The 19,806-nt window shown below is 38.4% G+C and overlaps 1 protein-coding gene across 2 annotated transcripts in view; it reads right to left on the bottom strand.

Moving 5' to 3' along the window:
* Nucleotides 1-19,806, bottom strand: part of pkn2a (protein kinase N2a) — a 40,643-nt gene that overhangs the window by 15,807 nt on the left and 5,030 nt on the right. The window contains exons 1-4 of one of the 2 annotated variants that reach the window (XM_008433351.2): nt 12,377-12,694; nt 9,151-9,315; nt 8,847-8,982; nt 1,908-2,062 (exon numbers count right to left, since the gene is read on the bottom strand). In XM_008433351.2, coding sequence (XP_008431573.1) covers nt 1,908-2,062; nt 8,847-8,982; nt 9,151-9,315; nt 12,377-12,439 — 519 coding nt within the window. In that variant the 5' untranslated portion in view covers nt 12,440-12,694. Of the gene's footprint in view, nt 1-1,907; nt 2,063-8,846; nt 8,983-9,150; nt 9,316-12,376; nt 12,695-19,806 lie in introns of those variants that run through there. The other variant, XM_008433352.2, reaches the window with a different exon arrangement.

Below are 19,806 nucleotides of genomic sequence, written 5' to 3'. Positions count from 1 at the left end.
CACACACACACACACACACACACACACACACACACACACACACACACACACACACACACACACACACACACAGATACCCCCCAAACAGATGCTGGGAGTCGGGTAACAATACTAAGGCCTGGTTATGACCTGCAGGCTGACAAATGTTCCTCTTGTTTGAAAACAACGTTCATGTGGACAGTTATATTCTGACATTGAATTGATTAATTGGGAAAAAAAAGTTGGCATGTTCTCCAGATTTTTAATTTAACCATTTCAGCCTGTTGTGTACAATATTAAAAATCCATAAAAATGTAAAACTAACTTATTTCTTTTGTTAAATAAGAAAATGAACATTTAGTTCCCTAAAATGAAATAATTGTTTGTGTGATCACAAACAATTATTTGTGATAATTGTTTGTGATCTATGTCAAAGAAGTTTTTTTTTTATCTTGAGTGCAAAATTTATGGGTTTTTTTCTGTACAATTTTGTTTTAATTACTGCTGATTAAATTAGCTGGCAATTATTGCAATAATTGATTAATCATGATTAATTCCATTCATTGCTTAAGTCCTAATGTGGACAAAAATAATGATTAATTTGGAGAACTTAATCAAAAATAAGATGCACACCAGTTTCCTTTTTCTTCTTTTTTTTTAACCTCTGAACAAAACAAAATAAAATCTTCCTCCATCTTCCTCCTTGAGAACAGAAATAGTGTGGACTTTCCTCAATAACTTTTACAATGAAGAGTGTCGTCAGTGGAGTCACTAATGAAATACAAAGGTGAACATTTTCTGGGTGAATTTCTGTATTACATCAAAGCAATCAAATTCAATCAAAGGCAAATTAACACTTTAAGGATTTAGAGAAACCGAGTAAAATAAGAAATGATCCGTAATACAGGGGTGATGTTTTCCAGTTAAACATCAGACAGTAGAGCTGATGAACACAAGACGCTCTGAGTGTTCCCGCTGTTATTACCTGAAGCCTCATGCTACACACCTTCCTCCTAAATTATAGTCTGTCCTCCCTCTGTGCAGGGAAAGAGACAATCCAGCTTTGGAAACTGTGTGTGTAGCACAGTATGTGTCATTGCCTTCTCACGTTCCCCCTGAACAAGCTGCCATGTCACAGATTGGGTTTCAAGTAACGTTTAAGAGTTTCTGCTTTCAGTTCAAACTCTGAGCTCTTCCTTAAGTGGCTGAAACACACTGGAGAGACAGATCTATCATTTAAAAGTTCAGGGGGCAACATGAGTTAAATTTACCAGCTTATGTTTCTGTCACTGATGGCCCCGCCTTTGCCAGGTGCCTCATCTGTCTGTTTTTGCTTTTCTGTGACAACCAGAGGCTCATTCCGAAGCAGAGTGTGACATGTCCTGTTAATGTTCATGAGAATTGAACAAGAAAGACAAACTGGACCAAGATAACTGTAAACAATCAGCCCCCCAAAATTGACAGACTATATCTTTTTTTCTAAGGGCAAACATGAGAATATTTTTTTGTTTCGGATCTATGATTTATATTTTTTTTGACTACTTTCTTACATAAAATTCTTTTTGTGCGTGTTCAATATATTTAAAATTTTTGTTTTATGCCTGTAGTACCTCTAAATTGCTGATTTTACCCAGTGGGATAAAGGTTAGGACACCAGTGACAAGCTTCGGCAAACTTTGCGTTTCATGTGCCCATGTTTTCCAAGCCTTTTTAAAAATGGCAGCTAAAACAGCAGCTGGGGGAAGAACCCTTCAGATGAAGCTGAAATCTCTCAGCGGCAGATATTACTTCATAAAGTGTAACCTTATTCCACCTGGCCAGAATGAGAACAATGATGGCGTTTCAATCTCACTCACTCTGACATCCTGTCATGACTCAGCAAAAACCTGAAAGTCGAGTGAGTCCTGCTCCTCTGGTGCTGTGCTCACCTTGGAGGAGCCGTTGGAGTACATCTGAATCATGTTCTCGGCTCCCTGTTTCACCTTCAGTTCGATGTCATTCTGCCGTTTTAAAGCTGCCAGGCGGCTGTTGCTTGTGCATGTTCTCGCTTCACTGCTTGGAGTATCGGGGGTTAAAGGGCACTCTAGAAAGAGACAAAAAAAGGGTGAAACATACGGTCAGTGTGGCTGCACAGTGGCGCAGTTGGTAGAGCTGTTGCCTTGCAGCAAGAAGGTTCTGGGTTTGATTCCCGGCCTGGGGTCTTTCTGCATGGAGTTTGCATGTTCTCCTTGTGCGTGCGTGGGTTTTCTCCGGGTACTCCGGTTTCCTCCCACAGTCCAAAAGCATGACTGTCAGGTTAATTGGCCTCTCCAAATTGCCCCTAGGTGTGAGTGTTTGTGTGCATGGTTGTGTGTCCTGTGTGTCTCTGTGTTGCCCTGCGACAGACTGGCGACCTGTCCAGGGTGTACCCCGCCTCTCGCCCGAAACGTTGGCTGGAGATGGGCACCAGCACCCCTCCCGACCCCACTGAGGGAAAAAGGGTGCAAGAAAATGGATGGATGGATGGACATACGGTCAGTGGTACAGAGACTTACTGGGATTTTGACAGTATAGCAACCATGAAGTTGTTCAAAATGACTGATGCTTCATGATCTACTTTTGTTTGCAGTTTAAAGGGCCAGTATTATGTATTTTCCAGGTACACAGTGTCATTTTAGAGCACAATCAAGTAACTATGTTATTTTCAGTTGCTATAAAAATTAGGAACGTGCCGATCAGGTTTTTTGCTGCCGATTCTGATACCAAGTGTTGGTAGTTGTGCGCTGCTTTACCTGCTATCTGGCTCCGGATGTCCTTTTTTTCCTGCATTGAGCCTCGATGTAGCCAAACTCCGTCAAGTGCTTGTTTTTTTAAATGCCATATTAGATTCGTTGTGCTGATGCATTTTGACGTGCTTCACCCCCGAGGTACGCAACACGCAAACGTCCCCATTCACTCTCAGAGCGTTATTGTTCCACACAACAGGATTTTTTGCTGCGCGGATGCGCAGTGTAAAGGAAAGAGGAGATCAGCTGCACACAAAGGCTGCAACGTGAGATACAGGTGATCGGTTTTGGTGATTAGTAACAAGAAACGGTGATCGACGATCACCGATCATACACTTTTTCACGGAAATCGACTGATTATGATCGGTGGCCGATCGATCGGCACACCTCTAATAAAAATGCTACATATGTCAAATATGACTTAAAAGAAATTTTACTTGGTAAATTAATGCCTTAAAATTGGACCTCTGTCTCTTTAAAAACTCCTGCTCTTTCTAAAACTCTGCCTTCAGGAATTCGAACGTTTTCACCAGCAATGAACTGAGAAGAAGCACATATGATGAGCTCAGCAGACGAGCAGTTCCACCAGGTGTTTGCTAATTGCTGCTGGCTAGTCTGAAGGAGCTGAGTGAGGAAAGAGCTGCTCTGTGATTCGGAAGCTGGGAAGCTTAGAAACTGCAGCTGTAAGGAGGAGCTTGATCCTTGAAGGCGGAGCTAGGTCCAGCCAGGCATTTGCACAGCTCAATGGTTGTCTTGGAGATTAAAAGATTGCTCAACCATGCATGAAAGAATGAAGGCAACACTCCAACTATGTTTTTGATGAGGGGAAAAATAGTTATTTGCATGATGCAAAGCTAAAAAAAAACAAAACGATTTTACATCATACTGGCCCTTTAATGCAGTTTGTTAAAATGCCTGCAGGCATCTGCACTGCTTGGTGAGAGCATGCAGAATATGAAAACAGAAAAGATAAACAAAAAAAACAAACAAAAAAAACAGCTCCAAGATGCTGACAGAAACAAGAAAATGTATGACTCATGCTTCGGAAGTTTCAGTAAACACTGTGTAATGTTTTCTGTTGAACACCTGTGGGATGAGAGCAGAATGGAAGCACGTGATTCATTCAACCAAAATACTACATGAGTCATGTAATGACCTTTAATAGGCTGGGGAGGATTGGCATTGGGGCTTTCTGTTTAACGGGAGAAGAGGACACAGACTAAAAAGTAAGTTGGGGATGTTAGAGGGGCCCAAAGCTAAATAAATATTCTAAATGTTTGGTGCATATAAAGTAGAAATGAACTCAGGAATCAGATCTTTTTCTCATCAGTGAACACAATATATGTAAGCATGACTGGATTATGCTCAGACCAACACCGTTTGGCGTGGAATCAGTAAATATAGAGTATGCGTTAAAGAAAGTAGGGCTGAAAAACATATCACGATATAAGTGCTTCATATCAGTTGATATTGATTATTATTGGAAGGTTCTTATTTGTTTTAAATATCTGAAATACTGGCTAAGTGGTGGTGTGACCTTTCATTGTTTGTCCAGTTTTCACCATTGCTTTTCCTATTTTTAAGTAGTTATGAGACACGGTGGCAAAACATGAAACTGCTGCTGCACCAGTTATTCTACAAGTTGTTGCTAGGTAATCACAGAGTGAGTTAGTTGATTCCACCAAGCTAACTAAGCTGACCTTTAGAGGTAGAGCGGCTAAAATCCTTCCTCTGCCTGTATCCCCCAGAATGCCAGGCAATCAGAGTTCAGTGAATATTCTATATATTGAATGCTCTGTCAGAAGTATGATTTAATAATAATAATAATAATAATAATAATAATAATGTGTATCACAACATATGTTATGGGTTTATTGCTACTAAAAGAAACTAGTAAAAAATAGATCAAAATGGCCTAAATCACATTTTGCTAGAATGTTTTGACTACTTTTTAAAAAATAAATGTATGTGCCTATGTACAATAATTAAACATGAATAGAGATTGAGTAATAAATTCCAATAAACACTTATAAACAGTAACAATAATGTTTGAATGAGTCTAAAATCCATGTTGTCAAGACAATGCATTATTAATCAGTTACTTTTTGCTGAAGATGCTTAAAGGAACAGTATTATGCATTTTCTAGGCACATAGTGCCATGTTATAGCACAATCAAGTAACTATGTTCCAGTTGCAATAAAAATTATTCATATATCAAAAATAACTTAAAAGAAATTTTACTTCATAATTTAACGTCTTGAAATTGGGCCTCTGTCTCCAAGAACTCCTGCTCTTACTGAAATTGTGCCTTCAGGAAGTTGAACAAGGATTTTACCAGTATTTCACTGAGACGTAGCTCATATAATGAACTCAGCAGATGCACAATCCTGCTAGGTATTTGCTAATTGCTGCTGGCTAGTCTGAAGGAGCTGGGTGGGAGAAATGAGGGTGATTGTGCGTCTTGAAGGCGGCGTTAGGTCCAACCAGGCTCTTTGCACAGCTGAATGACTGCCATGCGAGATTAAAGGATTTCCTCAAAGATTTATCAAATAATCAAGGCAACACTCCTGGTATGTCTTTGATGAGGGAATAACATCAGAATATGATGTAAAGCTCAACACAGTTGATTTTATATAATGCTGTCCTTTTAAAAAAATCAAGAGTTTACCTTACAGTCACAACTCTCAAGTTTCAACTTCATGCAACAATATGACGTTGCTGTTTCACATTAATGTAAGGAATATTTTTAGCAGCATTAGGAATGATTTATGCTTTTCTGTAGATTACACTACAGAAATCAGAAACTGGCCACAAATCATCGATCAGTGTGTCTGTAACAGCAGAGTTAGCAGTGAGCTCATGTTATGTCAGCAGTGATGGCACACCACAACACGTGTAGAAGAGCTGAGTCTGCCATTAAGTTTACGATGGGGGCTTGCTTCTCTCTGTGGGGGGTGTGGTATGGTTCAGGTCGTTTCCCACCAGGAATTCAGCGACCCCCACCCAGAGAGTGGGCTGTGGAACGACACAGTGAGCTCCTGAATAGTTGCAGGGCTGATGTCACCGCTGGACCACTGACAAAGGGGAACCCTCCCACATATTAACCCGGCCTGCGTCTGATAGGAAGGCAAACATGACTAATACGGTTCATTAAGCAATGACATCATTGACACTGGGCAACTCGGACCTGAAACCATGCTGGGTTTGTCTTCATGGAGATGAGATATGATTGAAGGTTAGAGAGTGGATCAGCTCTGAGTGTTGGAATTCCCCTTAAAAAAAGAGAGCAGATGTGACTGGGGAAACCTGATTGGTGGTTCTGTATCAAAGCCACTGCTTCCCAGCCAGTCTATTTCTGGCCTCAGCTGAGAGGTGAAGAATAGCCAGAGACCCTTCAGAAATGAACACTCTGGCTGGCAGAGAAAGTCATTTTTATTCATTCTTGAAGCGAGCGATGTTCCTCACGTGTTCCAGAACCCAGCATGATTCCAGATGAGGTTTCAGGTCTGAGGAGCTCAGCAACATTCAGACGCCCTCCCTCCGTCACTCTGTGATGGTCAGAAACATTCCACTGGTGCCGCGTCACTTATCGAGAATGCCCCAGTTCATCAGATAGGAGGTTGCAGAGTCAAGCTAAATTTGTTCCTACTTAAGACAGCCATTCAGACGTCAACAAGGTTCCTCTCCTCAAACACACACACACACATTATTTAGATTGGGCCTAATAGGCATTATGTCCAAGGCCAATCAGACTCAACTCATTAACTTTGATTAGAGGCCTGAGCCCAAAGTAAACCTGACATATTTCAATTAAGCTTCTACTGCTTTTGTTTTAGTCCACCATGTAAAGTGGCAGTATCATATAAAACCACGGGGTTTTTTAGCTTTACATCCTTTTATAATGTTATTCCCTCATCAAAAGCATACCTGGAGTGTTGTTTTGATTCTTTCATGCATGTTTGAGAAATCATTAAATCTCCCGTGGCAACCAATCACTTGTGTAAAAAGTCTGGTTGGACCTAGCTCCGCTTTCCAGGTGCAGTTTCCAAGCTTCCGTCTCCCAGAGTCCCTCTTCCCCTCTGAGCTCCTTCAGACTAGCCAACAGCAATTAGCAAACACCCGGTCAAACTGGATATCTACTGAACTAGGACCTGCTTCTCAGTGCAATGCTGGTAAAAACGTTGTTAAAGGGTTACTAGAGGAGCCATGTTGTGATGACCTCCTGAAGGTGGAGTTTCAGAAAGAGTAGAGTTTTTAAAAAGATAGATGCCCAATTTCAAGGCATCAAATTACAAAGACAGATTTCTTTTAATTCACATTTGGCATTATATATATATTTATATATATAGCATTTATAACTATACAACTGAAAGTAGCATAGTTATTTGATTGTGCTATAACATGATAACATGAGCCTAGAAAATATTTAACAGTGCCCTTTAAGTAAGCAGTGTAACTTTTCCTGTTTTTAGCTTTTGCCTAACATCTTCCAGCTCCATCTTGATGCTTGTAACTGCATGATGAGTTAAGTGCAAATTGTCCGGGATGATTAATAGGATCCTATCTCGCCTGCAAGGAGCAAGGTGGAGCCGTATGCCCCTGCAGCGCGCTGCACTTCTTACAATCTGATGAACTTCTGCATCCTACTTACTTTCTTTATTTCCTCAACAGATTAAACCATCTATCCTCCATTTACACTATAATAAGTAGATAAAAACAACAATACTGTGCGTTTTCGTTTGGCTTTCTCTGTGTTGTATGCACTGCAGTGATTTTTAACGTCTGAGCCCGACCAAACCATTAAGCAAATAATTCTGGCCCGAATTTCAGGTCGCGCTCAGGACATAAATCTAAACTAACACGTCTCCTCTAATCTACTTCCGAACCCAGGGGAATATGACGGCAACAGGCCATCCGTTTGCTTCCTTCAACCCATCAGAACAACAGCTGCCAACAACTACTCCACAAGACAACGGCAGTACCAAAGGCGATCCTGAATGCTCCCAGCTGTTGTGCTTCAACTCTCTCTAAATTCCATTGTTGCTGACAAACGAACAGGAGCAGACTTTCAACAGGCTCGGGGAGGAACAATCGGTAGCTCATTGTAGCTATCGCTGGAATGTGGGAATGCAACAATGTCAGCCTCTGGGGAATGAGTCACCTCCAAACACTGGATGTGCATTCTATTAGCATGTGTAAGTTTATACAGGGCTTCTGACAGAACACTCCCAAAATTGTTTGTACTGTCAATATTTGTAGTTTCAGTTAAAACAACTATGCAGCAAACGTACAGCTGAATGGGCTGACATGACAGAGGGAATATAGACGAAGGGACAGATAACTCTTTCACCAGTAAAGCTTAGCTAAACAATTTGAATAGCGGTAAGAGATATTGATTGGTAATAGGCTGCTACTGATAGACTGATCTTTTTCTGTTCAGCGAATGCCTAAATGTCTAGGGTTGCTATAAAAACTATGGTTGCAATGATTTATCGAATGATTGGAGTACCTCGATTATAAACATTTGTCAAGCAAATTATCTGCCTCGAAACTTTGTTAAATTATGTTTTATTACTTAGCTCACCATGTTTGGACCAGGTGATTATTTGTGTTGCGCAGTGCTCTCACTTCCACCTTAGAGTTGTTGGCAAATGCTAAGGTTAGCAACTTAAAGTCCAATTTTAAAGTTCGGTACAGGGAATACTGGAGTATTTCACTGAGTTATGATGGTGCATCTTCTTATACTATAGTTCTTAAAAAGAAATAAGTTAGTCAAAGCTTTGGAAAAACCAGGGACGAGAACTGGTCGCAAATATTTCACTGGTACAACTTGGATAATGAAGAATTAGCTCATGAAGTCGATACAGTCGGCCAGTTCTTTTTTTTTTTTTTAAGTATAATTTGAAAAGAAATTTGGCTCTAGAGACCTTTATTTGATAGTTAATTGACAGGAAAGTGGGTAATGAGAGAAGGGGGAAGACATGCAGCAAAGGTTGCCAAGGCCGGGAATCGAGCCTGCGACAGTTGCGTTGAGGACTAAGGCCTCCATATGTGGGTTGTGCTTAACCCCTGCACCACCACAGCTGGCCAGTTCTAATTACCTGCTAGTTCTTCTGGATCTTTGACCACTATATGAGCATTTAGTTCTTGCAGCTCCTGGTGGAGCTCCTCCACCTTCTTGTTAGATTTTTTAAGCATATTGTCCACATAAGCCAGGCTCTTCTTGTCTGTGGTGACCTGAGGATACGTGGGAAGAATGAGAAAGTAAAGGAGCACTATTACTTCTTTTGGGTGGTAAATTTGTCAGAGTAATAGAAAGAGCTACAAACTGGAAATTATTAAAGTTTGGTACCACTTTGCAATCAAGTAAAATTACTTTTTTGCATATAATATTTTTGGGGTTACCTTGCGCAGGTTCTCTGCACCTTCTTTGATCTTTAACTCTTTGCGGATCTCACGCCGGATCTGCTCCTTGATCTCGTCCAGCTTCTGCTGGACCATGGTATCAGACAGGTCCAGGTTTTGTCCAAGACCCAGTCGCTCTGCCACCAGCTGGGCCCTGGCATCCCCCTGGGGAAGAAAAGGTGAGAATCAGAACAGAGTTGAGACGAGGAAATCTGGTATGTAACGTGGAGGGACGACAGAGAGGAAGTAGGCAGAAGACAGGGACTTCTCACCCTACAAGGTGAGAAGATCTCCAACCTAAGATCTCCTTAGGTTATCAAAATTTGTTTTTTACATTTGCATAATAACAAGACTCCTACAAAAAGCTACTTTTGAAATTTTATCGTATTTGAAGAAATTAAGAGAATAAAAAAAAAACACAAAGTAATAAAACTGATATTCTTATCTTACCACAGATGTTAGCAAATCAAAGACATTTTTAGTTGTGTCAACATTTTACTGTTTGGCTGACTGACGAATTCCTTCGAGTATTTTGATTGGTCTAGGAATTGGAAGTGTTGAGGATGCTAATTTGGTTACTTCATATGTGAGAAAAGCATAATTTCTTAATTCTTGTAAATATGTGATGAAATGTATTCATTGTATTTATTTATTTTATAAAATAAATAAATAAAATGTTAAAAACTGTTAATAAAGCCAAGTTTTGTTGATTATGATTGATCCAAGGAGGTGAATACGTTCTATAGTCAGATTATGGCTGATAATAATGAGTGATGATGATGATGTCGGCTATGAGAGTTTAGGTGAACAGGATTATGAGACCAACAGTAGGAAGTTGGAGGACTGCTGCACTTCTGGGATCAGTGTCTCTTTTGAGTAGCGCTTTATGGTGACTTCCTATAGTTTTAACTGTAATGTAAGCTATTGGTAATAATAGTCGTATTAAGAGTCAATTGCAACTCCACACATTTTGCAAACACTGTTTAGGCCTCAGTCTTAAGTCTTTATCATAACATTTATTAAAGTGACTGTCTTATTGAGGTATTTTGCAAGTTATTATATTATAAGAAGAAATATAGTAACTTGTACAGAGATGATCAGAGCTGCTCCTAGATAATGCAAACTTGTTTCAGCATACTTTCAGCATTTCAGCTATCACAGCCGTTAGCAGTGCAGATAGTAAGTTAATAATTCATATGTCTAATATAAATTGTTTATTTTTGTTTTCCAATAAATCTTTAGTTTGGAAAACACAGTCATTAAACAGTTCTTTTTATCTTCAGTTATGTAAAATTGGGTGGGGAAAAAAGTGATATCATTACATTTCATTTAAGATATTTATTGATAATATTTTCCATTAGATTTTTTAATGCTTTGGTCAACAATATTTTTTTCTTACATAAAAAAACACTTACATAAAGTTCAATTTTTTTTTCTTACATAAAAAACACTACTTACATAAAGTTTGGAGTTGAAAACATTGATTATAGTGATACATTTAAGGGCTTTAAAAAAAAAGTAATATAACATTGTCTTCAGTACATGGAGACTTAAAGTCATCCTGCATTTCTAAAATATTTGTTTTTTTAATCATTTCTGGATTTAAAAAAATATTTTATTTGTGCTTTTAATCATTTAAATGGCTGTTCATTAAAAGAAAACATCTTTATGTTAATTATAAAAAAATATCAAATAATAAAACATTTTTAAGTACTATATATTTTACAATTGTGACTGTTGCAGTGTACACTGATGTTACTATGCAAACAGAAAATGACTTTTTTAATGTAATCTGGTTAGTAGTCATAGCAACTTCACAAGTTAATACTTGTCTTCTCATTTTGGTTAAAGGGATCAAAGGGAAAGTGTAAAAAAAAATAGAAAAGAAAAAAAAACAGCTCCTCGTTTGCATAGTACTGAGTTATTCTAGACTGCCAACATTTTTTCAGCAAATCATATTTGCACAACTCAGCTGCCCTAGTTTTGCATTGTGAAGATCTGTCAGTTCCCACTGGGCTGGAGGGTAAGTGGCTGCAGAAAACCCTGATGCCTGTGGCAGTGAATAGGTCTTCTGACCTAACCTGAGGCTCAGTCGTTCAGTCTGAGTGCTCTGGCCTCACTCCAACATAGTGGAGTTTTGAACCTGAGCTGCTTCCATACACCCGCTTTTCACTGCTGCTGTCAGTCACCAGTGACCTGCATCTGTAAAACCATCACCTTAACTTAAGGAGGATTAGCAGTCACTTCCTGAACGCCGCAGCTTTAGAGGTCACCACGAATGCACAGCAATTTTGAATTACAATAAGCAACATGTTTCTTTAAACATCGCAGTAGTTAGTGTTTTAAGTGGTTGATAAAAAGGATTCATAACATTATTTTCAACACTACAAGGTCCAACTAACTGAATTAAGCCAATATTATACAAAAGCCTTTAAAACATTCATCATAGAAATGATTTGACCAAATGTGGAAAAGCAGTTTTTATCCTCTACTAATCTGGAACAAACTTCCAGAAAACTGCAAAGATGCTGAAACACTGAGCTTCTTCAAATCAAGGCTAAAAAGGCTAAAGTTCAGAACTGCTTTTGATTCATAAGAACTGGAGCATTGATATTTGAGATAATTTGCTTGATAATTTTGATGACGGCTTGTATTTTGTAGACCTGTCACAATTACCAATAAATCAATTAATCGCATAATAAATTAAAACAAGGTCAATAATTTCCAATTGCTTGATTTGTTTTCTCTTTTCTCCCTCTTTCTACCAAAAACTGGATGACAAGTCTTCACTCTCAACTAGCCCCTTTTCTTGAAGAACAATTTTGCTTACAGAAGCTTCATAATTCACTTTATTTGTTGTTTTGTTTATTTTTGAATATTTAACATGTCTTCCAGTTCCAGTGTTAAATATTCATTAGAATTTAAAGTCTAATAATCTTTGAGAATGGGTTCTTCCATTATTTATGCCATTATTATATTATTTGAAAATGGCCTCAAAACAACAATATTATCATTTATCACAATAATTTCTTGAGCAATATTTTGTCTAGCAAAATTTGTTATCGTGACAGGCCTAATCATTATATTTTTATGATGTAAAGCACTTTGAAATGCCTTGTCGCTGAAATGTGCGATCCAAATAAACTTGACTAACATTTATTCAACCTGCTTCAGGCAAATCTCTCAGTGAAAAACAAGTTCCTTGGTATTACTAGCTGTCACTTACCACAACTTCATCAGCTTCAGCCAAATCCATCTCCAGATCAGTTGAACAAACAAGTCCACGCATCTTCTGCCGACCAGCTACACCGTCATCGCTTTCAGTTCTATTACACAGACTGATTCAACGCCACAAAAGACCGGGCTTCGCTGCGCTGGGCCGAGGCGGCGGCCAGAGTCCCGGTCATTGACTCTGCCGGTGTCTGCTTTGCTCCAACTCTCTCACACAGACCATTGACATAAACAGGGAAGATAAACCGTCTGAGCAGAGACAGCCAAATCCTTCTTAGCTTCTCGCTCAGTGAGGTCACAGCAGCCCAGAATGGGACCTAATCTCACTCCACGGCGAGAACCAGGTTTAAAATTAACACCAGTTGAAGAATATCACTGGCCGTCTTCGGCACCCCTCCCCCAACCAGAGAACACATGTGATGGAGGAGGCACCCTGGGATCTCAGAGCAAAACCACAGAGAGGTATTACCACAAAACATAGCATAGAGCTCAAGTGTGTTGTCTGTGGAAATGACATCATTTCTACAGAACTGATGATAATGACATAGTACTCTATGTCATTACATAGAGTACTATGTACTCTATGTACTCAAATAATATAATAAGAGTACTATGTACTCTATGTAATGAGTACATAGTACTGCCATGGAAAAACGTATTCCCATGGCAGTTTTGCAAAATACCCAAATTTCTATTTCTAGAGTAATTTCTAGAATTTCTAGAGTAATGACATAGAGTAATGACATTACTCTATGTAATGTCATTCTGACATAGAGTTACTCTATGAGTAATGACATGTAGACATTTCAAGCTGCGTTTCTATTGACCATAAAATTGCAAAAATCGTAATTACGAAAAAAAATATGCCTAAAGGAAACAAGAATTCCATAAAATTTGATAAAATGTCTTGCCACTAAAATGAGGTGGTTTTGTGGCTGTATAGAAATTTGGGTATTTTGCAAAACTGCCATGGAAATTCTTTATCTGGATCTAACAAGATCCACAGCCGGATGTTACTACTGGCAGAAATAACAAAGAAGACAACAGGAAGTAGTAGGAGGATGATGGCACCGCATGTTTTTAAATGACTTACTGCGTGAACAAACTTATTCACATGTGATTTTAATTGTGTCTCTTATTTAATGGAAACAGCACAATAGCGAAATTGTGTTTTTTCGACATTAGTAGAATATTGACAAAGTTTTGCCTATGTTTGCAATGGAAGCGCAGCTACTGTGAAACCAAGGTTGTGTTGGACTTCATTTATGCTAACATCACCAGACGCAACCACAATACACGACCATTTCCAGGTGCCTAATACCAAGAAGCAACTCCCACCTGTCCAGATTTTCTGTAACAGCTTTGGCTAAACTAAACTTGCCATTAAAGTTGTACGATGAGCTAGTTATCAACTCAGTAAGTCAAGCCAGGACAGTTCTCTCAGGCGAAGCTGCTATTAGGGGATCAAAGACACTGACAAGGTGAGTGGAGAACTCACCACCACAAAAAACTAAATCAACTGAGCAGGCACAATAACTCTCTGCAGCCACATCATTAAATCATGAATCCATTAAAAAGCCATTAGTGTTTTTATCAATTTGTGTTGGTTTTATGTGTCATTTTAAATATATACACAGCTCCGAGCAATCCCAGCATCAACAAAATCACACAGTCACAATATATGGCAGTTTGGGGAGCATAATGTGCTCAGTGTTCATTATAAATAATGTCTTTTCAAAAGGAGGCATTACAGTTAAAAACAACAACAACTAATTAACAGGAACTAATAAAGCTGAGTTTCAGCTGTAGCTAAAAATGGAAAATTCCAACATCCTAGTCAGAATGAACACAAAATGTCAGAAAGTGGGACCAACTGCGACTACCGCCATGTTGATACATATTGTTTCAATATGGCCGCTCCTCTCATCAGCAGGTGCTGTCAGCTGTGGCAGGTAACCAAAGAGTGAGTGAGTTAGCTGATGTCACCAACCTAGCTGAGCTGGCAATGTGAGGTTGAGCGGCTAAAGTCTTTCCTCTGCCTACATCTCCCAGAATGCTGTGAAGTTCTGGATCGAAGTTCAGTGAATATTCTATACATTGAATTTACAGACGTATTATCTATCTATACAGATTACATGTCTGCCACTATGTATATTGTTACTGATTTATTGCCCAGACCTAATTTATCTGTTTTTTTTTGTGTGTGTGCTAACTCTTTTCCTGTTCCTCCAGTGTGATTGGTCCTTTAATTCCATCAAAACGCACATCCAGAGCCAGATAACTTGTGTCCCAGTACTGATTTCATAATGATCTAAAATTACTGACAAATGTGCAGAGTTAGGGTTTAATTAGGGAAAGATCCTGGGTGTTGAACCTACTTTACTGGAGGCCTCTGCTCCTGTGATATTATCAAACAATAAACGGCTGAATGACAATCATAATAAACACAGCTTGGTAGTTAAGCACACTTAATTCTTTTAAATACCTGGCTCAATACAATTGTTGAGTACTTCAATGAGAACTTTCATAAATACATATAAGGAACAAATTAAATCAAAGCTAGAAAATAAAAACAGCTAAAATCTTCTATTACTGATTCTACAGTTGTGTGTCATTTTAATAACACGCTACAAAAGGCCAGAAGGGACACAGAATCCCTGGCCCTCAACTGTTGCTGCATATTACAGCTATAACAGTCTTATGGATATTAAAGGAGCCCAGCCATCAGTGGTTCAGTCCCAAGCTGTGAGTGACATGTTAGTTAAACTTCTACTTCCTTTATCTGTTTTTCTTTTTTCATGTTATCCAAACTGTAGTCATCAGAATCAATCAACTATTAAACAATTAAATGTTATGGAGAATATAAGGTATAGCAAAAGATAAAAAGGGTAGGATAATTTAGACACTGAAGATAAATTGTCCCAGAAATTATTGCAATAAGCAATAATATTGCTTATTGCAATAAGCAATATTGCAATAAGCAATATAATATTAATATTAATAATATTAATTAGTATTAATTATAATATATATTATAATATTAATTATAATATTAATTTTGAGACCATTTTCAAGCAATATATTGATAATGGCATAATAAGTTTGTCCTATCAAAGAACAATGAACTTTAGTTTTGCACAGAACATTTCCACACTGGAACTGGAAGATATTTCAAATATCCAAAATAAAACACAATCACCAACAATAAAAAAAGGAAATAAAAACCACACACAACCAAAACCATACATAAAATGGATTATGAAGTCTCTGGAAACAAAAATGCTCTTCAAACAATATAAATCATCAGAATGGAAATTATCTAGCTCATTTTAATTTATCATGTGATTAATTGTTTATTGCAACAGGCTGATTATTGTTGTTTTAGAGTCAAATAACTGACTTTCTAAGTTTCTGTAGTTCAAAAGTCACTCACCAAATCCTGATAAATCCAAACTTTTTTTTTTTACCTTTATGGTGACTTCAGTTCTTTAAAGTACAAGAAAAATAACTGACAACTCTATTAGAGGGGTGGGGAGTGAAAAAGATAAAAAGCTGCAATAACATGGATGGATAAGTGAACACCTTTAAATGTACTGGTGAATAAAGCAAGACTTTTTCTGTCAACATGTAGAGCAGCGTTGTCCAAAGTGCAGCCCGGAGGCCTTTTACGGCCGCTGAGTGACACAGATTTGTTCTGATGCAGATGGAGACTTTTTATTTCCCCAATTTGTGGAAATAGCAATTAATCAATTAATTGCTATTTATCCTCCCTTTTTTCTTTCTGTTGATGACACTGAATGAAAAAAGGCTAATCTCCGGTGCTCTCCACTGACAAATCCCTTCCTCATTTCCTTTGTGTAATGTCCAGCGCACACTACACGAGTTGTTGGCCGATTGTCGGCCAATTTTCAAAACCAGACCACACATTAGCCGACAGAAATCCTAGGTATAACGGTTCAATCGGGTTCGTCGTGCCATGTGGTGACCAGCCACATGGGCACAAAATAATGGCTAGAAGTCCAGTTAACTAATTTTAAAATCAGGCATTAATCAATACTTTACTAGAATCTACCTGCAATGCATGTGGCTAGAGTCAGCGTAAAGTTCTTATTTATGTCACGTTAACAAAGAACAGATGAAAACTTATCGGGTTTATCAACTGCGGTAGCAATTTGGCTCCAACTCCTCTCCTTGTCATTTCTATATTCTTTGCAAAAAATGTTGAATAAACATTAATGTTGTTTCCACATATCATCTCCAATGTTCGCTGGACTTTGGGTTGCGCAGTGTCAGTTGTTGGGATTCCCCTCTGTAATTGCCCCTAAGAAAGCACGGAGGTGAATCCGCGCTTTCTGATTGGCTACCTGTCACATTCAGCGTTAAAGCTCCCAGTCGGGGAAAACCTGATTTAGATCGGAGCGACCACGACAATCTAAATCACACTGCAGGATGATCGGTTACGAAATCACCAGCGACAATCTTAGATCGGCCAACAATCTAAGATTGTCATAAGGGGAAAATAGGGGCAAAAAATCGTGTAGTATTGACTATTGTATTAGATAGTCGGATGTGCCCATCTTCTCTATTTAAATCTAGTGATTACTGAAGGGCAGTATAGTATACAGACTTCATAATCTGCACTCTTTTGATTGAATGCAATATTTATTTCCACTTTGGCTTTATGTTGTTTACTTTTTATTCAAGTACATTTTTTGTTAATGGAGACTGAGAATCCATTAACACTGGAACTGATTTAGTTTATCAGTTCCAGTGTTATGCGTTCTTTTGAAAATAAAGTGTATCTATCCATGGCAAGAAATTGCATGCATTATTAGTCATTTCCATTAAATCAGTGTCAAAAGGTCTTGAAACAATATTATCGTTTATCACAATAATTTTTTAGACAATTAATCGTCCAGCAAAATTTGTTATCGTGACAGGCCTAGTCGTGAGTGATTGGACAAGGAGGAAGAGGTCTCTCGTTTGCTCACTCCAGTACGAAATTTGTTTGCACTCCTTGCTGTGTTTGTCCACTGTGGTATAAGGACAACAGTGGACACCCAAACTATCCTATTTTACTGTGCAACAATGCAAGGAAATCCAAGAAAGGCCAATCAGATAAGCCTGACATTCATCAACTCAGGCAAACACAAGGCCTACATTTTAATTTGAAATTAACATACGCATCACTCGTTGACGTGACTATTCTGGTCTCTAGTTCCACTGTCTTTGTCACACATGCCAGAGATGCCGGTCGTCATGTGCAGGTGTCGCCATTTCTTAAAAACTGAACACACCGACTCATGTGCAGGAAACAAAAATGTCATACCAGAAACATGAGACGTCATGGGTTCAAAGAGAAGTGAAGCAGGAACTGTAAGCAAATTCTTCCTCTCATAACAAAACAGCGCAAGACTGATGGACTCAACAACTGTGGCTCCACTATTTACTATGAGACAATCCATGATCATGCATTACTACCCGGGTTATATAGTAATAGTAAAAATGGCTTAATTTGAGGGATACAATTTACAAATAAAAGATCAGATTTTTTCCATGCGATATCCAATTTTAATTTTTTTTCTCGCTTTCTTTTGTAAAAAAAAAACAAACAAACAAAAAAAAAGAGAAAATATTTTCAAAAAGTTGTTTTTACATCAGTCATCTCTGCTGAGTGATAAGATGGAGAAAATTAGAATTTTGGACTAATTCCAAGAACAAAAGTTTTATTGTAATCTGTCCATGAGCTGGTCATATCAAAATAGTCAGCGGTTTTCAACAATAGTTTCAATGTTCTGCTACTGATAATAATTTGATGCTGATGTGTTAAAACAAATGTGTTTAATGCTGACATTGTGTGGTATGAGTTTATACTTTGTAAAACACATACAAAGTATAACAACACAAGATGCTCAACATTCCTCATTTTAGTTTTTCATTATTTTTCATGTCTGTATTCTCATAAAGTTACTTCTCTGCTAATTTACAAATTTGTTCTGGTAGTATTATGACTTTATTCCTGTATTATTAATCACAAAAGAAAATCTTAGCCTGGTCTGAATACTTTGTCAGAGTTGACCTGAAAGTATGGCAGCTGTGAAACACTTGTAAACAAGAGGGCGTGCCGACATCACTCAGAACTATGGAAACCAAGGAGAGCATTGTTGAAAAACATCCACATTTCCAAAAATGTAATCTTAAAAAACAAAAATTTGTTTAGATTAATGAAATCGATTTATTCCCCAGCTCTACTTAAAGTGGAAGTATGTAATTTATTAAAATATTTTTTTAAGTGAAACTGTCACTATGTTCTGATAGTGTGTTATGAGACAGATAATCTGAGAAAAAAAATTAGCTCCTCTGCCTTCTCCCAGTGCTAACTAGAAACAACCGATCAGAAAAGGAGGCAGGTCTGTCAAACATCCTCTGTGTGACGCTACTCATCCCCCTCTCTACTATCCTGCCCGCATCCCAAATTCTCTCTTCTTCGCTGGATCTAGCATTGCATGTTGTGAAATGCTAGGCTAGTTAGCATGGTCACCAGTTTTTATGTAACGCCAAGTTGTTTCCCTGCCATTAGAAGATTTAGCTGAGAGTACATGAGGTGATTGACAGCGCTAAGAACCTCTTCCTGGCTCTGATTGGTTGTTTTTGACTATGAACAGGTCATTTCTTCAGATGGCAGCACTAGCTTATAGAGGAGGTGGAGGAGATCAATCTTTTTTACAGATTATCTGTCTCATAACATACTGTCACAACATGGTAACAAGCTTTAACAAATATGTAAAGAAAACAAAAAACAAAGCTCATTTCTTTTGTTTTTATAAAAGTTACATATTGCAGCAGACCAGTGTAAAGTATTAAGTGGCTGGCTAGTAAGCATATGAATTGTATAAATAAATTGCTGGCAAATGTCATACCTAGTAAAAACAGCCTTCATGGGTTCATCTGGTGCCTTAGACATGACCTGGATTTGACAGTAAAATCACACACTGGGTCTGAACCTCCAATTCATGCAGGTTGACAACGTGAGCTCTGGTCAGTCAATAAGACAATGGAAAAGTTCAGGCCACTCTCCAAGCCCAGGCTTACAGAACCAGGCTTTCCCGTTAGAAGCCACAACATCTGAGTATTACACCAAGTCCATCGTTCAACACAGCCTGCTGCACAGCAATGGCCAAGGCCTTGTGTGTTACTTTGGTCAAAAATAGAAACACGTGGTAATAAACATAGATTCTACAAGCGTGACTCCCAAGCATATCTTGGGACAGATTGCACTGTATGTAATATTACACTCTTTGAGTTTCTGTTAAAGGTCATGCCTCATGTGCTACGGCAGGCCATGTGTGAACATGGAGCAACAAAGTCACAGAGTGACAATGAACGGCTGTGAGGGACCAACCTGCCGAGAGTCACGACCTGCGT

Source organism: Poecilia reticulata, linkage group LG17, assembly GCF_000633615.1.
Source record: "Poecilia reticulata strain Guanapo linkage group LG17, Guppy_female_1.0+MT, whole genome shotgun sequence".
Lineage (NCBI taxonomy): Eukaryota > Metazoa > Chordata > Actinopteri > Cyprinodontiformes > Poeciliidae > Poecilia > Poecilia reticulata.
This window is presented reverse-complemented; position numbering and strand designations above follow the sequence as displayed.